Genomic DNA, 22,206 nt, shown 5'->3' with positions numbered 1-22,206 from the left:
AAGAGGTGGACCTGGGGACCTCCCAACTGCGCTGCGATGGTGGCGGGGGGTGAGGGGGCGAGTCTTGAGAAATCCCCCAACAGGCCCCGTGTACCGAGGATATACTTGGAGAGATGGACCGGCAGGTGACGGATGAAGTCGCGGTATGTGCTGACCCCAGAAGACAGCTCTCTGACGGCCTCCAGATCCACCAGCACATCGGCGGCGGGGGCCGAGCCTGCTTTGAACACGCTTGCTTTTTCAGAAGACAGCCTATTCATCTCGGAAATATACTGGAGTGAACTCTTCCACTGTCCTTCTAGAGGAAAGCCGGAGAAGGGGGCACGGTTGGGGCGTCTTTGGGGTGACTCCGGGCCGAGAGCAAGTCCTTGCCAAAAGCTTTCCCCAAAACAGAGCTCACCAGGGTCTACCCTGAGGCCACCGGGGTTTGGTCATTTCTTCCGCCAAAATGAAAACAGAGCTTCCCCAACCAAACGCACCAGCAGTTTTCAACGTTCCCAGCTCAAGTCGATGTCTGTGGCATCCAAACTGCCCTGCTGGTGAGATGGCATGGTGTCTGGAGTTTCCTCTAAATGAGCCCAACAAGAAAAAGTCGCAATTTCAAAAGAGGGGGTTGGAGGAAATAAGATTGGTAAGGCGGTGAGAATTGTTGAGGCTGGATGACGGTTATGTGGGTAATGATTACACTGTTCTACCTACTTTTGAAACTTGAAAATTTCTGTATACAAAGCGTTTCTGAATCTACGTTTTGTGTTTCCCGTAATTTTTCCGTGTATATGTCTTGCTTCAAAACCCAAGTGCGGACGGCCCTGAGGTCAGGGCCCAATTCCCCACTACTTTTGTTTCCACCTCAAGACTGAATCCAATGCTGCAAAAATAGCTCCTGGTGGGTTGGATTCTGGAGGTGCCCCTCCCCCTATCCCCCCACACCAGAGGTCAGGGGCTAGACCGAGAGATTCCGGCCTGGGGCAAAAGGGGACTTAAGCTCACACTGACTGATTTTATTTTATCTTTTGGCCACGCCCCACAGCATGTGGGATCTTAGCTCCCGACCAGGGATGGAACCCGCACCCCCTGCAGGGGAAGCGCAGAGTCTTAACCGCTGGACTGCCAGGGAAGTCCCACACTGACTGATTTTAATCCTTGTTTCTCTCTTTACCAGATGTGGGATTAAATGAGGGAATAACTATCACAGAGCCCAACCCACTTCGTAGGTGACAAGGGAATGTTAGTTGCCCACCTCTGTCCTCCCCAGATACGGCTGCCCTACCAGCCCCTCCGTCTCCACGGGACTCCCTCCCCATCGGCTTTCCTCCTACCAGCAGACTTACCAGTAGTGGCTGGTCCCCACGACACATTTTCGTGCAAGCTTGCTTTTCCTGTAGTTTTGGAGAACGGGAAGGATGTGTGCCCGGGTCTGGCTGCCCAGCAGACTTGTGAGGTCTCGCACGGGGGCGTGTGGCCTTTCTCAGGGACGAAAAGCACATCCTTGGAGTCTGGGTCGTTCCCTGAAAAACAAAAGGCCAAGATGAGTGGCTCTTCCGTACAGGTGTGTGGAAAGGAAGCGGTAGAGAGAGATGGTGTTATTTCTACTGCCTTCTTTTTCATCGACACAAAACGGACCAGGCCAGTTATGTCTGTTTTTATTTGGGGCCTCTGAGTTTCTACATAAAAATCACAGAGAGCCTCTGTTAGCCTTTGCCAGCCCACCTGCACTGCAAACTTCATCAGAGCTCTATATACAGGAGGACAGAGAGAGAATGAGAGGGAGAGAGGGAGGGAAAGAGGAAGAGAGAGAGCGAGGAGCTGGAAGAGGGACTGCTTTTCTGAAGCTTTTGCGTCATGTTCTTCAATGATATGAATAAATGCCCTTGAATCAAATTAGAAAATTTAATTTTTTTTCTTTCTTTTTGGCCGCACCACGCAGCATGCAGAACTTCCCCCAGCAGGGATCGAACCCATGCCCCCTGCAGGAGAAGCACAGAGTCTTAACCACTGGACGACCAGGGAAGTCCTAGAAAATTTAATTTTTAAGAGAGAAGCTCCCCTAGGAAAAGGGGAAGGTTGCCACAACCCATAACTGGACTTACACAACTTTTAATACAAGGAGCTGATTCCTGTGGTGGGTGAGGACCTGTGTGTACAGATGAGGCTACTCAAGCCTGCCGCCCCTGTCCGGGGGCCAGCATTGCCCATGGGAGATGATCAGGATGGGGGGCCGACTGGGTGACCACGGCCAAATCACTCAGGTTCCCTGAACTTCGACTTCCTTACCTATACAATGAAGGAGCTGGACTGATCAATCTCTAATCTAACTTATGGGATCCTCTGATTTTCTCCACCACTTCTTCATTCCAGATGATTATTCTTTTACTTCCTGGACACACCAAAGAAATCAAGGGCATATAACGGGATCTAACTGCCCCCAAGGTCACGTAGCTTTAAACTTTCCCGGGATTCTATGAGTCTGCAAACAGGACCACAAACCAGGTCTCGTGGACAGCAGGAATTCCCCGCCCTCAAGAGCTCAACCTCTGAATCCCTCCATCTGACGCCCTCTCCCAGCCTTGTCCCAGTCTGCTAATCCTCTGCTTCTCGTACTGGACCCCCTGCAACCCCCAGTCCCTTGCCTCCTTTCTGGTTGCTTTTGCTGCCCCAGTCCAGCTGGCCAAACATGTCCAAGACCTTGTCACCGACACCCCAGACCACCGGCTCTCCAAGTGAGGTCACCAGACCAGCAGCAGCATCCGCTGGGAACTTTTTAGAAACGCAGACTCGTGGCCCACATCGCACCTGCTGGTTCAGGACCTTTCGGGGAGGACCCCGGCCACCTGGGTTTTAATAAGCCCTCCCAGTGATTCTGATACAAGCGACGATTGAGAACGCCTACCCCAGCCTGATGTGGCCCCTCCACTACCTCCAGCCTTGGATAAACTCCAAGTCGAGGTTGGACTTTATGTGCAAGCAAGGAATACGGTGGGATGAATGACCTCTTGGCCTAGTTTCCGTGCAGTGCAAACCGAAGGGCAAGACAACTCAGTAGCACCCCCCTTACCACCTTCTCAAACCCGCTTCAACCCCTAACCCGCTAAAGCAGGAACCGCCCCAGCATTAAGCAACAGAGGCGCAGACCCGCCACTTCTGGGCCTAAGGGAGGCAGAAATCCCTTTGAAAAGCCTGACAGTTGAAAGTTCCTTCTGCATTTGTCCTTTTAGAATTTTCTAGAAGGAAGTCACATTCAACAGCTTCTCCTTCGGTCAACAGGATCAGGTGTCAGGACAAAGCGCTCTGTTCTGCAATCTGGAAGATCCCCATCTACCTAAGCTTGTCCACACCTCCCGTTCCTTGACGGGCTCCTGAAGTCTGGCCTCCTGGTCTCTGGGGACCCTTAGGTCTCTACCTGTGGACTCGCTCACCTGAGGCATCGTTCCGCCCTCTCAGAAACAGGACTCTGATGACATCAACAGCAGTGAGCAGTAACTCGGGGTCGCACATCTGCAGCAGCAAGAGTGTGTAATTCGTCTTCGTCCGGTAGCTGCTGTTCCCAAACCAGTACAAAATCTCCCTCATCTTCTGTTGCACCATCTTGTCCAGCATTTGGTTCAAGGAGGACTTGATGATTTTCCCCTCCTTCTTGCTGAGGTTGAGCCGGGACCTGTGGTAGACAAAATCCTTCCCCTGCGTGGTCTGAAGGATATTTTGAAAATAGTGTAACAAATGCAAGCTATCCAGCTGCTGCAGGATGCTGACCAGAAACCTCCTCTGGGACATCTTGCCCACCCTTCGGAACCACTCTTTGGTGGAGAAGATCTTCCAGGCCAGGACACACGTCTCACACTTCTGGCACACGGGGACAGAATTGTTCCCCTTCTCACATAGAAAATAAGGGGCATTCTTGAGCCTCGATGCCATGTTTTCCATGGTCCCGAGACGACCAGCTCATTTGATCCTTGCCGGTTGTCAACTGCACCAAACCCCAGAGGAACAGGAGAGGCTGATAAATATCCCAATTGAGCCTTTTCTTCCTCCCAAAGAAAAAGGAAACTGCTGCAATGGGCAGAAGGCTGCTCTCCCCAGAAACTGCCGTTGAGTCTGGCTTTCCGTACCGACCTCCTAGGAAACATGCCTTTACCGTAAATCTCCTAAGCCTGGCGCTGCTCAGGAGGAGGCAGTTGCTGTATATTCTGAAAGAGCCGGTCATGTCGTTTGTAGAACAACAGGAAGAGAGGTAGTCAAATTTAAATAATGTATGGACCCCTTTCAAAGCGGGAAAAAAAAAAACATCGTGGAGCCTGGTGTTGAGCTTCCATTGTTGCTGTTTGTGAGTGACTTTTAAATATTTGTGAATATGAAATTAGATGGAAACGTCTGTGTATGGCTGTTTGGTTAGAATGATCTTGAATATGTTTATGGTCATCTTCTTAACTCATCATCAAAGTGAAAACACAAATGTTTAATATATATTTGTTACTTAACTGCTTCAGAAGGTTAACCAGAAACCTCTGCAGGGAAAACTCCCTAGTGGAAAAAAATGTCCGTGGGCCTGAGAATATATTGGGGGACTTCCAGCCTCAATCACACACCAACCCAGGTATCTGGGAGGAAGCACAGCTGAGCGGAGTGTGGGGTCTGGGGTCAGACTCCTGGGTTTGGACCCCAGCCCAGCTGCTCACTAGCTCTGTGAACACGGGCACATTACTTAACCCTTTATGCTTCAGTCTCCTCGTCTGTAAAATGGAAACAACAGTAGTTCCTACTTCAGAGGCAGCGTGAGGATGAAATGGGGTATTATATGCAAAGCACTTAGAAGACTGCCTGGTACATATTCAGCCCCCAATAAATGCTAACTATCGTCCTACTGTCATCAGTATTATTGTCACTGCGATCATTCTTCTGGGCAGCCACATAATCAATGTCCACTATGATGTTTATACATGCATATGTACAGACATTGAGATGCATGGGAAGAAACAGTATGTGTGGAGCTTTGAAAAGAAAAATGACATGACAGTGACTTACCTGTTTCATGAGATCATTACCATTTAGCACTGGCTTGGGATCCACTCAGAAGTGGTGACTTGGGCCATTACAGCCAAACACGCGAGCACACACGGCCCTCGGGGCCCCCGAAAGATGGTCAGTGATAACCCAGAAGGAGACCAGGGGCTCACTGAGATTTCCAAAACTTTTTAGTAACAAAAGCCTGTTTGCAAATTACATCTTCTGTAAAAAACCCAACATGCAACATAGAGATAGTGATAGTCTATTAGTACAAATTTAGAAGTTCAAAAGTTGACTTGTTAGCAGGGCAGTTGTTGAGAGCCACGGGGCTATTCTGAAGACAAAACCTCTACACCTGAGGCCAAAGATGACAGACATTGTCTTACACCAGCTTCAGACTCCACAAAATTTAAATTAGCAGCAGCTCCAGAGAACCCAGAGAGTCCACAGAAAACAGCTTGAAAATCACTCCTAAATGCTGACGTACTCAGAATGAAGTGTCTCCAAATAATTTTCAAAAGGTCTGAGAAAAATACGCACACACGCACACACACACACTACACGCATATTCAGTGTGTATATCTGCATACACAGAAAGAGAGCACAAATGCAACAAACTGCTAATAACTGGTGAAGTGGGTGAAGAACATATGAGTGTTCATCATTCTATTCTTTCAGCTTTTCACAGGTCTGAAATTTTTCAAAATAACTAATAAAGCTATACTGCTAAATTAGGAAAAATGACTGTGAAAGACTACTACGTAACCATAGCCCCTCAGCTCACCACCGCAGCCAAAATGCCCTTGCAAACGTAGGACAACCCAGAAAAGAGTTTTGAGGAGACACTGAGACAATGCTACTTCAGGTGGGACCAGGTTCACACACTGATTCTGGTACCACGGAGCTGGATGATCATGAGCTCCCTGCCTGGCTTCTCTGAGCCTCAGTTTCTCCATCTTACTGATGATGAGGAAGGAGATGAAGGCAGATGATGGAAATTACGCTACCTTCTACCATCAGATCAAATGTGTGAGGCCAGTTGCCTCTGCTCTTGGTGTTGTTATTACTACCCCGCATTAAACCAAAAGGTTGGCAATACCGTGAGCATGTCTAGCGCCCGCGTCTGGCGACCGGGCACCGATAGAGAAAGGCAGCGTGAGTCATCGCTGGGTTGGTTGGCTGTGAAGGTCTTGTAAAGAGTGGGGGTGGGGACAGGAACCGGGCCGGGAAGGAGGTCAGTGCTAACAGCTCGAGCTCCTCTAACTGACAGATGCCTGGAGAAAAGGCCAGAGTGGATTAGCATCTCACCCACCAGGAAGGCCAGACAGAGGAGGGAGGCCCAAAGCACCTGAGTATATAAGCCCCACATTAGCCCCAGAAATGCTACAAACTGAAAATACAATAGCTTGTTCCTAAAGGTCCAAATAAATGAGGATTTTCATCTGTGAAGCTGACATACTTCAAGGGAGCAGTTTTACAATCCAACTCAGCCTTGGAGTCAGAGATTGGCTGGAATCCTGCTGCTTTCTCACTAGGGCTGTGGCCTTGGGCAAGCCCCTCGGCCCCTCTGGGCCCCCATCTCTCCTCCTCTGTAGAAGATGTGTGATCACCAGTGCCCTGCAGGGTGTCGTAGGGTGAGGCTTACATTCGTTAGTGTAACTAAGCCTGGTGGTTACTTCTGCTGCCGCCGCATCCCACATACACAGGTGTGAGCACGCACACACGTGCACACACGGCATGTCAGCCGGCTCAGGCAGGGACGCTGGAGCCATTTGAGATCGGGTGTTAGAGTTTAGAATGTGACCCTGGAGGATGGCGGGATGCGACGGCCTGATGGGTAAGCCAGTGGTGGGGAAGTGGCGCCGGTGGTACCCAGAGAGGTAGGCGGGCAAACAGGTCTCGCTGGAGTAAGACCCAGGAGGGGAAAACACTTCTCAGAGGAAAGCTTTGGGGCTGAGACGTACATCTGGAGATTTCTCAAATATCCAGGCTACCAGCAGCCTGCAGGCTCCACGCAGTCCCCGAGCTGCCTTCTGCCCTTTGCATTCTGTTTTGTTCATGACTGATTAAAGCCTACACCGCCCCAAGCCTTCACCTCCTCTGCCCGCCCCCTGCATGGCGTAGCGAGCCCCAGAGGGCATGGCTGCTGTACCCCCATCGGCTCCGCTGTCCTGCCCAACGACGTGCACCTGACCTGGGTCAGATGGCGGGAAATCAGGGAAGGGCTCAGGCTGCAGAGCAGGAGGGTCTCGGCTACGGAGCAGCAAACATACCTCCACCCCGCGACTCCCTTGCCGCCCTCGGCTGCCCGCCTCTGTAGATGGAGATCGTGAGTCCACCTCGCTCACAGGCGGGTGATGTCTTTGCAAAGGCACTTGATCACATGGGAAAAGCTGTACTAGGCTCGTTCTCAAGAGGAAAGGTGGGAAAACCATCGTGTTTGAGCCACCGCCTGCCCATCAGGTGGCGTCACACTTGTTGGCAAAGTTAACTGAGACAAGTCTTCGTTCCTGAGAAATCGTGGAGTTTCCAGTTGCCATTTGCCCTTTGGTTTAAAGAGAAGCAGGTGGGGGGCTTCCCTGGTGGCGCAGTGGTTGAGAGTCCATCTGCCGATGCAGGGGACACGGGTTCGAGTCCCGGTCTGGGAAGATCCCACATGCCGCGGAGCGGCTGGGCCCGTGAGCCATGGCCGCTGAGCCTGCGCGTCCGGAGCCTGTGCTCCGCAACGGGAGAGGCCGCAACAGTGAGAGGCCCGCGTACCGCCAAAAAAAAAAAAAAAGAGAAGCAGGTGGGGAACGAGGGCATTGGCTAGAAATGTCTCCCTCTCCGGGAGGGGGAGAAACACGAGAGCACAGAAAAGTTCTGACCTGGCTGACACGGCCAGGTCCTCAAGGAGGTCGGGTGACTTCCTGCTTGTTCGGAAACTCACGGCCACTTGCCATTGGTATGAAGGGTGGAACAGACTCAAGAGAGTAGATGGGGCAGACAGAGGTTCTCAAACCCAAGTCTGCATCAGAACCCCCAGAGGCCTTGTTAAAACACTGCCCCAGAGCTTCTGATTCAGTGGGTCTGGCTGACGCCCGAGACTGTGCTTTTCTAATAGGTTCCCAGGTGGTGCCGATGCTGCTGGTCAGGAAGCCACACTCTGAGAACCACTGATGTTCATGTCTCAGAACCTGTGAACGTAACCTCATTTTAGAAATAAACACAAACGTTTTTTTCAAGACGTCCTACTGAGCGTCCTTGACCAAGTTTTGACTCTCTGAGCCACCAACCTTTTCATTTTCATTCCATAGAACAGGAAAAATACTCCCTATCTCACAGGGCTGCAAAGATTAAATGAGGTAAGAAATGGGGAACGGTCCTCAAAATGCCAAAGCCCTCCCTACTCATCATTAACTTTAAAAATCTAAGCTTTAAAATTTTTTTTAATTTTTATTTTTTGCCGGCGTCGCAAGGCAGGCAAGATCCTAGCTCCCTGACCAGGGATCAAACCAGAGCCCCCCGACCCTGCAGTGGAAGCGTGGAGTCTGAACCACTGGACCGCCAGGGAAGTCCCCAAACCTAAGCTTTTTAGAGGAAACCCGAGGGCCTCAGCAAAACTTCAGTGAAGGAACGCGGCAGCCAGCGGTGGGTGTGAAGAGGAAAGAGGACCCAGAACCTCTGGAATGTCGGATCAGCTGCATCTGCTATTATATGTTCCTGTCTATGCTTAGGGAGTTGCCAAAGACCGTGGAGGCTTCTGTGGGACATCCAGAAGAGTGGCACACACTGACACAGCTTGGGGAAAATGACAGAGGGCGTAAAATTGGCCTTTGTTATCTTTTTTAATTTTGTTTATTTTAGGCGATTTTCAGTTTTTGGACCCAGGGGAAGAAGAAAGGTATGCCCATCGCTTAAGGCAATGCTAATGCTCAATTTTGCTTTGATCTTCTATCTCGAGAAGAAAGGTCTTAAAACCAAAAATGAGTGGACAAAAAGAGGAACTGAAGTTCAAAACAGGTAAGGAGACACCCAAAGGGTTCCTTTTATGAATCTGAGTGTGGCCTAAACAAATTACATCTCACGACACTGACACAGTTTACCAACGTGACTGAAATCCAGGCAGTAAATTTTGAGAAATTAGGGAGAATGGTGGAGGACGAAGACAGGCAACGTTGTCTTGATTTTTTAAAAGAAAAAAAAGGTAGATTCTGGAACCACAGATGATGTGTGAACTTACACCAGAATTCCAAAATGGTTTGTCAAATATTATGTGAGCATTTGGGGAAGAAAGTAGGGAGCAAGCAACAACCCAGCCACACTGATCTCACTTTCCCCCTAGAGGGCATCATTAGAGAGGAAACGCTGACATAGTATATCCTGATCTCTGCCACTGAAAAGCCCTTCATGGTGTGCAGTGGATAAAGGGCCATAAGGTGGGCTACATTAGCAAACAATTCTACTGATGCATAACTTACTGAATAGCTAAACCCAAAAGATATTGGCTGAGGACTGCAAGAGTCCAATCAATATAGGTATCAACCTAATCAATATGTATATCAACAAGAGTAAGATTTAAGAAGAAAAGGTTACCAATTCTGTAGGTGACACCAGGCTAGGAAGGAGAGCTATTACACTGGGCACAGAGTCATGAATAAAACTATCTCCGCAAGCAGCAATCATGTGATGAAATTGAAAATGCAAATTTAAAAATTTCTAAGGACGCACAGTATAGCCCAGGGAACTCTATTCAATACTCTGTAATGGCCCATATGGGAAAAGAATCTAAAAAAGAGTGGATATATGTGTATGTATAACTGATTCACTTTGCCGTACAGCAGAAACTAATACAACATTGTAAATCAACTATACACCAATAAAAAAATTTTTTAATATTTTCAAGGTCAATAAAATTCAAAGCTTTTAAATTCAATTAAAAAAGTCAAATCCTATACTATACAAATCCTAGAATTCAAATGTAGGGCAGGGTCTCTGGAAACGAGTCGAGTGACGCTGAAGTGAAGTACTCTTGACACAGGACCGTCAGACTGGCCAAAGAGGAAGGGATTTGACTTGACACAGGTCACGGAAAAGACCCAGAAGTTGTATTTCCAGGGAATCCCGAAAGGGGCCTCAGGTTATGTCCTCAGAAACCCATTTAAATACGGTTTGTCATTTGCCTAAAGGTCTGATGAATGTATATCATTAATCTTAGGGAGCGCGTCTGAAGAAAGGAGGGGGATGTGATCAGAGGAGTAGAAGGTCCGGAAACCACAAAGGAAAGTGGGAGATAGAGTGAGAAGCCAAGAATAATTCCCAGGGGGGACGGTGTGAGAGCTGCCCCCAAACACGTGGAGAACTGCCCTTGAATGAGGAATCAGACACGTCCACACCGTCCGGGTGGCTCCAGGAGCGAGGAAGGAGCCCCGTCGCCTGAGGTCACAGGGACTATAGGACTCGGACCCCACTAAGACATTCCTGCAATCCTCACTGTCCCCAAACCAGGTGAGCTTCCAGGTGAGGTAGTGAGCTCTCCATCATGGCACAGCTGCAAGGCCCGGTCAGACGTGCGGGTGCAAAGCGACAGAGGCCGTAAGACGCTCTACTCCTATGAACGCAGTTCATGATGTGGTTTATTCCCGTGCACACAACACCCACCGTCTAAGGAGCAAGGCAGCGTGGGGTCGGGGTTAGAAGTTCAACGTCAGCCCTCCCAGGTCTGAATCCTGGCTCGGCCACTCACTCACCACGTGACCACGGTGACCCCGAGCAAGTTCACTGACCCCCACCGGACCACAGCTTCCCCACCTGCAAAATGGGGACGGTGTGAGCAGCTACCCCACGGGGCTGCCATGAGAGCCACGAGGGCTGACGCACGGGAGGAGCTCAGGACAGTGCCGGGGACGCGGGGGAAGCGAGATAAAGTTAGCGATTTATTCTGATTCCTCTGCAGTCTTTCTGATGGTTCTGAGGATTCCTGGTGACCACCTTTGGGCACAGTGCACCGTTCACCCGCGCAGACAGGACATCACGAGAAGATGGCGAGGGGGACTTAGGGCCTGAGGATTATTGCAAACGTGGGGAACAGCGCTGCACGGAGCCCAAGGCGGCAGCCAGAGACCCTTCTCCTCATCCTCTGACCCATGTAATTTCTAAAGCCAGCAACTGCTGGCAGGGATTCTGCCCCCCAGTCAGCCTTAAAACGCAAGCTGCCGCCCCGTCTGTGTGTTAGCACAGGTCTGGGCTCTGGACCCCGGCATCTAGGGTGCAGGCTCCACTGGGGTCGGTGCCGGCTTCTCGGGTTCCTCTCCCAGATCCGCAATCCGGATGGCGTTGTCCTTCTTGGAAAGCCAGAAGGCTGGGTAGACGGGCTCCGAAAACTTACAGTCGAAACGGTGCACCAGCGTCATGGCCTCCGGCTCAATGCCGTAGAAGGAGAGGACGCCTCCGGGGAAGTCCACATAGACCCCCAGCCTCTGACAAGGGCGGGCCCTGAGTGGGGTCTCCGTGTCACTGTGCCAGGCCCTGAACCCCTTGCCATCCCACTGGAGGCTCCAGGAGAAGTCGTTTCCGGAAATGCAACCATTGCGTTCCTCGCCCTTGCGGTCGATGCCCTGGCACGTCAGGCCCACGTAGATGCCCGCCCCGGAGAGCTCCACCTCGAAGTAGTACCTGTGCAGGTAGAGGCTCTGCTGGGCCAGCACCTGCCGCCAGTGTGTGAACCTGCTGGGGAGGCCCGGGTACGGGTGCGCCCAGGGCGTGGTGTTGGTGACCTTGCGGTTGTCCTCCTGCAGCCGGAGGTACCTGTGTGCCGTGTCGGGGTCGAAGGCAATGTCACAGGCATCTGAGGGGACACAGAAAGTCAGGGACCGACAGCTGATTCAGACCCAACACTTCAAACCTAGCGAGCCTCCAAAGGACGAAAAGACATCCGTCTCCCAGACCCCTGTTCCTTCCCAGAAAAGAGGTGGGTGAAAACCAGAAAATAGAACGCAAGTGTGATATTGTGATTTATAATAAATATATATTTGGTCTCTGGTTCCCGTTTGCCGGCACAAAGCTCCCTGTGATCTCCTGAGTGATAAGAGCACTAGGACCATCTGTTGTTCTAATATTTGGTCTTTGGCCCCTGTTCCCGACACAGAGCTCCAGAAACCCTTGTAATTTCCCAGGTTATACATGTATCTTCTGTTCTGACGAGGCAACTCTGGGTGGGCTCCTGGAGGGGGCTGGCTGGTCACCAGAAAGACCAAGTCATGCCTAGAAGCTTGGAACTTGCAGCCCTGACTCCTATTCTCATGAGAAGTGAGAGGGGCTGGAAATGGAGTTAGTGGGCCATCATGCCTATGAGATGAAGCCTCCATGAAATCTCAATAGTGCAGGGTTCTGAGTGCTTCCAGGTTGGCAAACATCCACACCAGAAGGCGATGCACCCCATCTCCATGGGGGCAGAAGCTCCTGAAATCGGGACCCTCCCCGGCCTTGCCCCGTGCCTCTCTCTCTCCATCTGGCTGCTCATCTGTGTCCTTTACCACATCCTTTAATAAACTGGTGAACATAAGTGTCTCCCTGACTTCTGTGAGCTGTTCTAGCAAATGCTCAAGTCCAAGGGGTGGGGGGGGGTGGTCCTGGGAACCTCTGATTTGTAGCCAAGTCGGACAGAAGTTGTCCGTCACCTGGAGACCCAATACTTGGCGACTGGCATCTGAAGTGGGAGCCATCCTGTGGGAACTGACGCCATCTCCAGGCAGTGCCAGAACCGAGTTAAACTGTGGGACGCCAGGCCAGTGTCACGGAGAACTGCTTGCGGGGGACACCTCGCCCACGCAGGTCGTAAGTGGTCCCAGACCCCTTTTGACAAGTCAATCCACCTCCTTCCTTCCTGAAGCTCAAATTGCTTGGAATTTGCTGTATTATTTGCTGAACTGAATCAAGAAATAAAACCTACGGATGGGCTCATGCTTTCATTCATTCGACAAATACGTCCTGAAATCCAGGCACTTTTCTACCCAGCGTTGGCAAGGGTTTGGGGCAGACAGGCACTCATACACCCACATTTGATTCACTCATTTGTTAAAATATCTGGCCAGTATTCAGCAGGGGAACCCTCAAGCAGTCCCCTGCCCCACACATTCTCTTCCTGGTCCCAGAGAACAACACCTCCACACACCCAGGTGCCCAAGTCACACTCCATTTCTTTTCCCTCATCCTCCCACGTCTTGTCCCACCACACACACACAGGCAGCCCTGAGTCCTCTCAGTGCCCTGCTTCACCCCCATCTAAGCCACCCCCAAATCTCCCCCAGAGCGTGCAGTAGCCCCACGCTGGTCGGGGTGCTCTCTCCCGCCTCCCCCACCCAGACCTTCTCCCCGACAGGAGCTCGCTTCAGGGAGCCAGCCGAGCTGAATCACGTCGCCCCGGCTTACAGCCTCTGATGGCGCCCCTGCCCTTAGGAAAAAGCGGTGACCTGCCTCCCTGGCCTCCCGGCCCTGCGAGACTGGCGCTTGCCTGCCTCAGCAACCTCGTCTCCTGCCCTCTCCCCCTTAACCTCCACACTCCAGCACCCTGACCTCAGACCCACCCAACGCTGAACCCGCTCGGGCGGCTTCAGCACAGACCGTTCCCTCCGCGGTGGGGTCCTCGCCCTGACCTGAGTCAGGGAGATCCCAACTGATCCGTTCGGATTGCGGTTGTGAGTCTGTCCTCAAAGAGGTCTCCATGCCTGCCTGTCAATGTCTCTCGGAGCACCCTGGCTTTATAACTTACTGGTACTCATCACAATGTGTAATTATTTATCAGTGTGCTTGTTTCGTGAATGTTCTCCTTTTACTCTGTCAGCTCCACATTTTATGCGGGACTCTATCCTGGGGTTCTAGCTCTGAGAAGATGCTCGGTATACACGTGCCAAATGAATGAGTGCGTTAGTACTCTTCTCATCTAGGGGGACCCAGGGCTCCTTACAGGGTAGGTGATTCTATGCCTTGGGACAAGAAAACCAGAATGGGTCTGGAACATTCTGTTAGTGCCAGAAAGCTGCAATACTTTTTAGAATCTCAAGGGCAGAAGGTCAAGGCTTAAAGGTCACAGTGGCCAGCTTACAAGTGGCTCCCACTGGCCAGTCAAGTTGGCAATTTGACAGAACTTGGACAGGTGAAACGATCTGAGTCCATAAAAGGCTACAAGTTCACAGCAATACTCTAGGAGCAAAAGTTAATGTCATGCATGAAAAGAGACGACTGTCATGCAACAGAAAACAGATTATAATAGGATGTGGTTCACTTTTATTTTAATGTTAAGCACAAAAGGTGTTTGGCTTCTTGTATTAACTATATCTGTTAGTAAAACATACATGTGGGGCTTCCCTGGTGGCGCAGTGGTTAAGAATCTGCCTGCCAATGCAGGGGACACGGGTTCGAGCCCTGGTCCACGAAGATCCCACATGCCATGGAGCAACTAAGCCCGTGCACCACAACTACTGAGCCTGAGCTCTAGAGCCCGTGAGCCACAACTACTGAAGCCCATGTGCCACAACTACTGAGTCCACGTGCCACAACTACTGAAGCCGCACACCTAGAGCCCGCACTCTGCAACAAGAGAAGCCACCGCAATGAGAAGCCCGTGCACCACAACAAAGAGTAGCCCCTGCTAGCCGCAACTAGAGAAAGCCCGCGCGCAGCAACGAAGACCCGACGCAGCCAAAAATAGATAATTAATAAATAAATAAATTTATTTAAAAAAAAAATAGATGTGCTGGTGTCAGGAAGCAGGAAAGAATAAATCAAGGAAACTGTGTGGAAACTGAGAGGTCCTGGGGAAAATGAGGAGCTGTGGAAAGAACAGGAGACAGTCATCGAACCCGAGGCTCCACGTCACGACCAGAGCAAAAGGGGCTCAGGAGTTGGTCAGCCAGCGCTCACCCCCAGAAAGCAAGCAGAAGCAGGGTTCAACCACACGTTCCAAAGAGATGAAGCAGCTGCATGTCCTAAAAGTGAGCCTTGACTACCCAGATGCAGCCCTTCCTCTCCTGGGAGATGAAACCTCCCTGCCTTGTTAACCATAAGGAAGTATTGATTGGAAATAACGTGTTTTCAAAAATGCTGACAGCCCAGGACACTCCCATATCATGACGGGACAATGGGTTTTGCAGTTCTGGCCAAGTCAGACTTAACAGGGAGCCATTTGGGAACTAGCCAGGATCTTTGAAAGGGCCAAGGTCATGAAGGACACAGAAGGACAAAGGGACTGGACCCAGACAGGAGACAAAGAAACATCTGTGACCTTGGACTGGACTTGCAGCCAGAAAAAGGACACTGGGAGGAATACCTCGTGAAACCTGAATAAATTCCATAGATTAGTTAATAGACTTGCAGTAATTTCATTTTCCAGTTTGTTTCAGTGGACCGTTGTAACGTAAAGTGTTAACGTTTGGAAAAACCGGATGAAAGGTATACAAGAATTCTTGGTCCTCTTTTTGCAATGTTTTCGTAAGTTTGAAACTGTTTCAAAATGAAAAGTTCAAATTTTTTTAAATTAAACTTTTTAAAATGTACCATTTGGGCATAGACCCTGATGTTGCAAGAACCTGAAACCTACGTGAGAGACGGCATCCTTGCTTCCAAAGCCTCACACGTACACCCACACCCAGGGAAAGGGAAGCTGTTCACGACTTACACAGGAGGAACTGCTGCCTGGTGCTGGGCTCCGGTTCTGAGGTCCAGTGTTTGTGTTCAGTGATGGCACACACCTGAGTTCCGATGTCGTACTCCTCTAGAAAAGCAGAGAATTGTGAATGCACACCTGTCCAGGTGGGCAGGAGAACCTAAGAAGCAGGAACCCCCAGCCCCTCTTCCCTGGGCTTCCTCGGGGAAGAAGGGCCCGGACACTAGTCACGTGTCAGAGACCCCTGCTCAATGGACCACACTAAAGTAAAACACGCCGAGGAAAGACTCCAGCCTGACTTGCATTTCCCTTGAAAGTACAGGCATCAGCAACCTCGGAAGCTAGTCTCGGAGATGCTGGCCACGGGCGTGATGTGACTGACTCACATCCTCTGGTCTCTGTCATCAAGGTAAGTGTCCATCAGTAGCACGGCTAGCCAGAGGATGGCTCTGAAAATGAGAAGCTCCCCGGTTCTGCTCTCCCTCCCAACTCCCACCTCCCGCGTCAGCCCCGCCGAGACACTACAAGCCACAGCTTCTCACCTTCCCTGGAGAACTCCTGGAGCTTCTCCTTGTAGTTCTGCAGCAACTGGATCAGGTGTGCGGTGGAGTCCGTGATGACCTTGCGGATGCCCGAGAGCTTGTCCTTGAGTCCAATGTAGACACTGGGGAAAGCATCGTCCTTCGTGTCCTTGAACTTGCAGTACTCCTGCAGGAAAGGACACATGGCAGAACTTGCCCTGGCTTTTGTGCTTCTTAAACAGGGCTGCCCTCCTCAATACGGCACCTTCCTCATCTGTAAAACTGTAAGACTGATGGTGACGTGCACCTCACAAAGAACGTGTGTGTAATGGATCCAGCTCAGCGTCTGATCATGTAGAAAGCATTCGTGTTTTTTAACTGGGAAAGTGGACTTTCAAAAATCAAGAGATACTAGGCACCCACGAGCAGATGCAATACATAGCCCAGACAGGGAATCGAAGAACAAACGTGTTACACCAACAGCGCAGATGGCGGTAACATTCCTGCAACCTTCATTCTATCGGTACTTTTCTTTTTTTTTTTAACTAATTTAAACACAAACCACGACAGGGACGGAGGAAGGGGTGTAGCACGTGGAAGATTCACAGACAAGTCCTCAGGCGGGAGTGCTTGCTGCTGCATTTTCCTGGTCAGTTCAATCCAATACACCGTGTTCTCTAATTCTTGTTCTGTGCTTTAGAGTTTGAAAAGTGTTTTCACATAGATAATCACATTAAGCCTCTCATGCTTCAAAACTCTGCAGCGATCAGGAAAGGTTGCTTTCAGGTGTTAACACATTATCAAAATTCAAATGCAATGGAAGCACTGAATTACAGAGTGGGTACCACAGAAAACTTAGTGACGAAAACAGTTGTACCAGAATGGTTAGATTAATAATGGAAGAGAAGAACGAGGCCAAGCCAGAGAGTAGACAGGGAGGAAAATGAACATTTTAACACCATATGCAGAATTAGTGCCATATATGATAAAAGTAACATTTTAGATCACTGGGGGGACTTCCCTGGCGGTCCAGTGGTTAAGACTCTATGCTTCCAAGGCAGGGGGCGAGGGTTGGATCCCTGGTTGGAGCACTAAGATCCCTCATACCGCACGGCACAGCAAAAAAATAAAAAGTAAAATAAAATGGTCTATTTCTAAAAAAAAGAATCACGGGGGAACAATACATGTCATTTCGATGGGCTAAAAATTTGTGGAAAAAGAAGTTATGTTTAACTAAAATAAGTTGTCCTATACTAAAATATATTTTATACATATTAAAGTTTTTATGTTAAAGTTACAAAAGGAGAAAAAAATAAAGAGATTTTATTTCTTTTTTTAAATTATTTATATGCTCTTTAGGAAACTCATGACATGGGAAGCCAAATTTTTCTTCACAGCTTCTTTGCTTTGATATTGAAAAGTAAAGGAACTGAAAGACATTCTTTGGTATGTCTGTCTGTCTCTGTCTGCTTCTCTTTCTCTCACTCACCACAAGGCTAACGATGATTATCTTGGGTGATGGGAATATGAATGATCGTGTTCCTTCATATTTTTCCATATTTTCCAAGGTTTTTTTCATAATACACATTTATGTTTGCCATTAACTAGAAGGGAATCTTCCCAAAATGCAATAAAAGAATTATTTGTGTGTAGGAACATTAGCACTGAAGGAGCCTTGGAAACCATTGACTCCGACCTGCTTGTTTATAAATGAGGAATTTGAGACCCAAAAAGGTTAAGTGACTTGCTAAAAACTACACAGCGCTCTAGTGACAGATCCAGGAGGATGGAACGTCTGAGGGCAGGTGGCTTAACATACAATGAATGGCACATTGTAATGAAAGGTCTCATCTTCTCTGCTGGGCTGTCTGTCCTCAGTCACCCCCAGCACGTGCAGCCCTCTCCGAAAGGCAGCAGGACCCGGGTCTCACCCCGGCCCAGCAAGCATCCCCCCACTGTCGGAGTGGTTTATAAAGCACACTGAGGCCTGAGCTCATCACCCCTCAGCTGAAGTCCTCCCTGGGCTGCTGTGACTTCACGATGAAGAACAAGCTTCGACAGCCAGAGGCCCACCTGGCCCCGCCAGCCTCGCCTCCGATCACCCTGTGCCCAGCGTCCCACACCCCATCCTTGTGAAAGCACCTTAGTTCCCCACATCAGCTGTGTTGTCTCAAACCTCTCTGCCTCTGCACATGCCGTTACCTCTGCTGGCACGGGATGCATCTTCCACGACCCGGTTCCAGCCTCTCCGCTCTGGAAAGCCCTCCCTCCTGTGCCCCTGTACTCAGCTCCTCTCTGCCCTCACAGCTCCCTGCGCACCCGTTGATCAGCGGGCAGTCCCCTTCCCCCGTGCGCCACAGGCTGAGCAGAGCGAAGGTCTCCCCGGCATCAGCGGCACGGCAGCCCATACCTCCAGGAAAAGCACGGGGTTGCCGATGGCAGCGATTCTGTCCAGTTCCTGCCTGGTCTTCTCCATCTCTGCGCTCCTGTGCTCCAGGTGGGTCTTGATGCCATTGGCCTGGCCCAGGGCAGCTTGTTCCTTCTCCTCCAAGAAAAGCATCACGTCAGCCTGGGCCTTCCTCATGGCAGCAAGGAGATTCCCAAACTGCTCCTTGGCCACCGCTTTTACCTCTGACACCGACACCTGGCGGGGGCGGGGGAGGGGGGGGTGAAGAACCTGTTAGTGAGGCGTCCAAGCTTCTCAAAGCTCAACACGCAGAAACACAAACCCGAGAAACCCGCAAATCAGGGAGCGATTTCCTATTGTAAAAGGAAGCCTTTATTCTCATTTGAATCCTGGGTTCCCGGAAACAAGAAGGACTCTCCAGGGTATAAGGACTTATTTACCAATCATTCCCTTAGTCTCTCATCCATCAGATGAGAGAGTGAATTATCTGATTTCTGAGTCCAGCTCTGACAGTTGGGCTGCTCTTCAAGTCTGTGACATCAGTCTTCCCACCAGGACAATGTGCGTATTCAGTATACTTGATAGTCATGTTTCTTGCGGTAAAACAATAATTTGGCTTCTTTGTACAAATCAGTAGCATGAATTTGCTTTCTTAGCATTTCATTTATGTCCAGTTAAACTGCCCACCGGGTCCATCTGAGCCAAAAGCACATCTAACCCTATGGTGTCTGTGCCAGGCACGAAATGTTTAGGGTGTGTGCAGGTGTCCACAGCACCTAAGCATCGCAGGACCAGCCTACCTATGCAGAATGGAATGCCACGTTCAAAAACATATAAAACAAATTCCATGTGATGAATAGCAAGGATCTGCATGACGGCACTTGTGCATGTGGGATGCTATCCTTCCACATCCTTTACAAATGCCTTCAGTCAATGTCATATTTACAACTTCAATCCACGTTTTCAACGGATTCCACTCCTCTTTGGTAGTTCTTAGGTCCTGGTGCTGACGGCTCCCTCTGACAATGCCCAACTCCAGATCGTTGCCCCAACACAAACTACCTGGTTAAACTTCATGTAAAGTTCTTGGAAACACTTTCCTTTGCTCACCCTCCCTTCACCGCACTCCACAGCCCGGAGCCCATGCCCTGCCTGCCTCAAGCTCCCTCATTGTCCCTCCATGACCATCCCATCTGAGAGCCCTCTGAGCAGCCCCTCCAGGTACTATTTTCGGTTCTCCTGGGGTCCTGCTGCCTGCCTGGTCATTTTTTAATTACATAACATAGTAATACAATACCGGCCACATTTAGTAAGTGCTTATCGTGGGCCTGGCACTGTTCTGAGCACTGTACACATATTCTCTCATGGCAACCCTAGAAGGTAAATACAGATGTCCCTCCGTATCTGCGGATTCCACATCCACGAATCCAACCAACCACAGAACGAAAATATTTGGGAAAATATTCCAGAAAGTTCCAAAAAGCAAAACTAGACTCTGCCAAGCTGGCCACTATTTACATAGCATCTACATTTTATCCGGTATTGTAAGTAACCTAGAGAAGATTTAAAGTATACGGGAGGGTATGCGTAAGCTTACGTGCAAATACTAGGCCATTTTATACAAGGGACCTGAGCATCTGTGGATTTTGGTATCCGTGGTGGGGGGATCGGGGGTTGTCCTAAAACCAATCCCCTGAGGACACCAAGGCACGACTGTACTACTACAGTCCCCATTTCTTAGATAAAGAAACTAAAGCACCACCATTTCAACAGACTGAGTAATTCTTAGGTCAAGGGAGCAACACTCGCAGGCTCTCCTGTCCCATCAATCTAGGGACCCTGGACGATTCTTGTTGTCTCTGTGTCCTCATGTACCTCCTCCATGGTGGCCACTGTGGTAACTACCTCACCTGGTTACCATGCAGTTAAGAGAAGAACTGAGTAGGGATCAAAGTGTCTGGAAAATAAAGAGCTGGAAAAAGGCAAGATGCTCCATGCGGTTCTCCAGATTACGCTGAGCACGGAAATCAACAATCTCTGAAGGCTTCCAAGGCTTTAAAGGGATAATTATTGTTCTTCTTTTCATAAGATTATATGGGTAAGAAATAGGTATTCATTCTTCCACAGCCAGTTAGTTATAAACACCAAGAAGGAAGAAATTAAGCTGAAATGGTTACATGTATTAGATATGGATGGATGGATGGATGGACGGATGGGTGGATGGATGGATGGATGGATGGATGGATAGATGGATGGGTGGATGGATGGATGGATGGATGGGTGAGTGGATGGGTAGGTGATGGATGGATGGATGGACAGATGGGTGGATGGATGGATGGATGGATGGGTGAGTGGATGGGTAGGTGATGGGCGGATGGATGGATAGATGGATGGGTGGATGAATGGATGGATAGGTGGGTGGATGGATGGATGGATGGATGGGTGAGTGGATGGGTAGGTGATGGATGGATGGATGGACCGATGGGTGGATGGATGGATGGATGGATGGGTGAGTGGATGGGTAGGTGATGGATGGATGGATGGATGGACAGATGGGTGGATGGGTGGATGGGTGGATGGATGGATGGATGGATGGATAGATGGATGGGTGGATGGATAGATGGATGGATAGATGGATGGGTGAGTGGATGGGTAGGTGATGGATGGGTGGATGGATGGATAGGTGGGTGGATGGATGGATGGATGGATGGGTGAGTGGATGGGTAGGTGATGGATGGATGGATGGACAGATGGGTGGATGGATGGATGGATGGATGGGTGAGTGGATGGGTAGGTGATGGATGGATGGATGGACAGATGGGTGGGTGGATGGATGGATGGATGGATGGATGGATGGATAGGTGGATGGGTGGGTGGGTGGGTGGATGGATGGATGGATGAGTGAGTGGATGGGTAGGTGATGGGTGGATGGATGGATAGATGGATGGGTGGATGGATGGATGGATAAGTGGGTGGATGGATGGATGGATAGGTGGATGGGTGGGTGGGTGGGTGGGTGGATGGATGGATGAGTGAGTGGATGGGTAGGTGATGGGTGGATGGATGGATAGATGGATGGGTGGATGGATGGATGGATAGGTGGGTGGATGGATGGACGGACGGATGGATGGATGGATGGACGGGTGAGTGGATGGGTAGGTGATGGATGGATGGATGGATGGACAGATGGGTGGATGGATGGATGGATGGGTGAGTGGATGGGTAGGTGATGGATGGGTGGATGGATGGATGGATGGATAGGTGGGTGGATGGATGGATGGATGGATGGGTGAGTGGATGGGTAGGTGATGGATGGATGGATGGACAGATGGGTGGATGGATGGATGGATGGATGGGTGAGTGGATGGGTAGGTGATGGATGGATGGATGGACAGATGGGTGGATGGATGGATGGATGGATGGATGGATAGGTGTATGGGTGGGTGGGTGGGTGGGTGGATGGATGGATGAGTGAGTGGATGGGTAGGTGATGGGTGGATGGATGGATAGATGGATGGGTGGATGGATGGATGGATAGGTGGGTGGATGGATGGACGGACGGATGGATGGATGGATGGACGGGTGAGTGGATGGGTAGGTGATGGATGGATGGATGGATGGACAGATGGGTGGAT

The 22,206-nt window shown here is 50.1% G+C and overlaps 2 protein-coding genes across 4 annotated transcripts in view; both read right to left on the bottom strand.

The window, feature by feature from the left end:
* FBXW10B (F-box and WD repeat domain containing 10B) overlaps positions 1–4,367 on the bottom strand; it is a 35,865-nt gene extending 31,498 nt beyond the window's left edge. The window contains exons 1-3 of one of the 2 annotated variants that reach the window (XM_079903859.1): positions 3,417–4,367; positions 1,332–1,508; positions 95–298 (exon numbers count right to left, since the gene is read on the bottom strand). In XM_079903859.1, coding sequence (XP_079759985.1) covers positions 95–298; positions 1,332–1,508; positions 3,417–3,921 — 886 coding nt within the window. In that variant the 5' untranslated portion in view covers positions 3,922–4,367. Of the gene's footprint in view, positions 1–94; positions 299–400; positions 617–1,331; positions 1,509–3,416 lie in introns of those variants that run through there. The other variant, XM_079903857.1, reaches the window with a different exon arrangement.
* A 4,261-nt stretch (positions 4,368–8,628) lies between these two features.
* The window catches only part of TRIM16 (tripartite motif containing 16), a 44,759-nt gene continuing 31,181 nt past the window's right edge, over positions 8,629–22,206 (bottom strand). For both annotated transcript variants that reach the window (XM_079903869.1, XM_079903868.1), the window contains 4 exons: positions 18,575–18,808; positions 16,186–16,351; positions 15,656–15,751; positions 8,629–11,827 (listed from right to left, as the gene is read on the bottom strand). In XM_079903869.1, coding sequence (XP_079759995.1) covers positions 11,244–11,827; positions 15,656–15,751; positions 16,186–16,351; positions 18,575–18,748 — 1,020 coding nt within the window. In that variant the 5' untranslated portion in view covers positions 18,749–18,808 and the 3' untranslated portion in view covers positions 8,629–11,243. The remainder of the gene's footprint in view (positions 11,828–15,655; positions 15,752–16,185; positions 16,352–18,574; positions 18,809–22,206) is intronic.

The sequence above is a fragment of the Stenella coeruleoalba genome (genome assembly GCF_951394435.1).
Source record: "Stenella coeruleoalba genome assembly, chromosome: 19".
Classification (NCBI taxonomy): Eukaryota; Metazoa; Chordata; class Mammalia; order Artiodactyla; family Delphinidae; genus Stenella; species Stenella coeruleoalba.
This window is presented reverse-complemented; position numbering and strand designations above follow the sequence as displayed.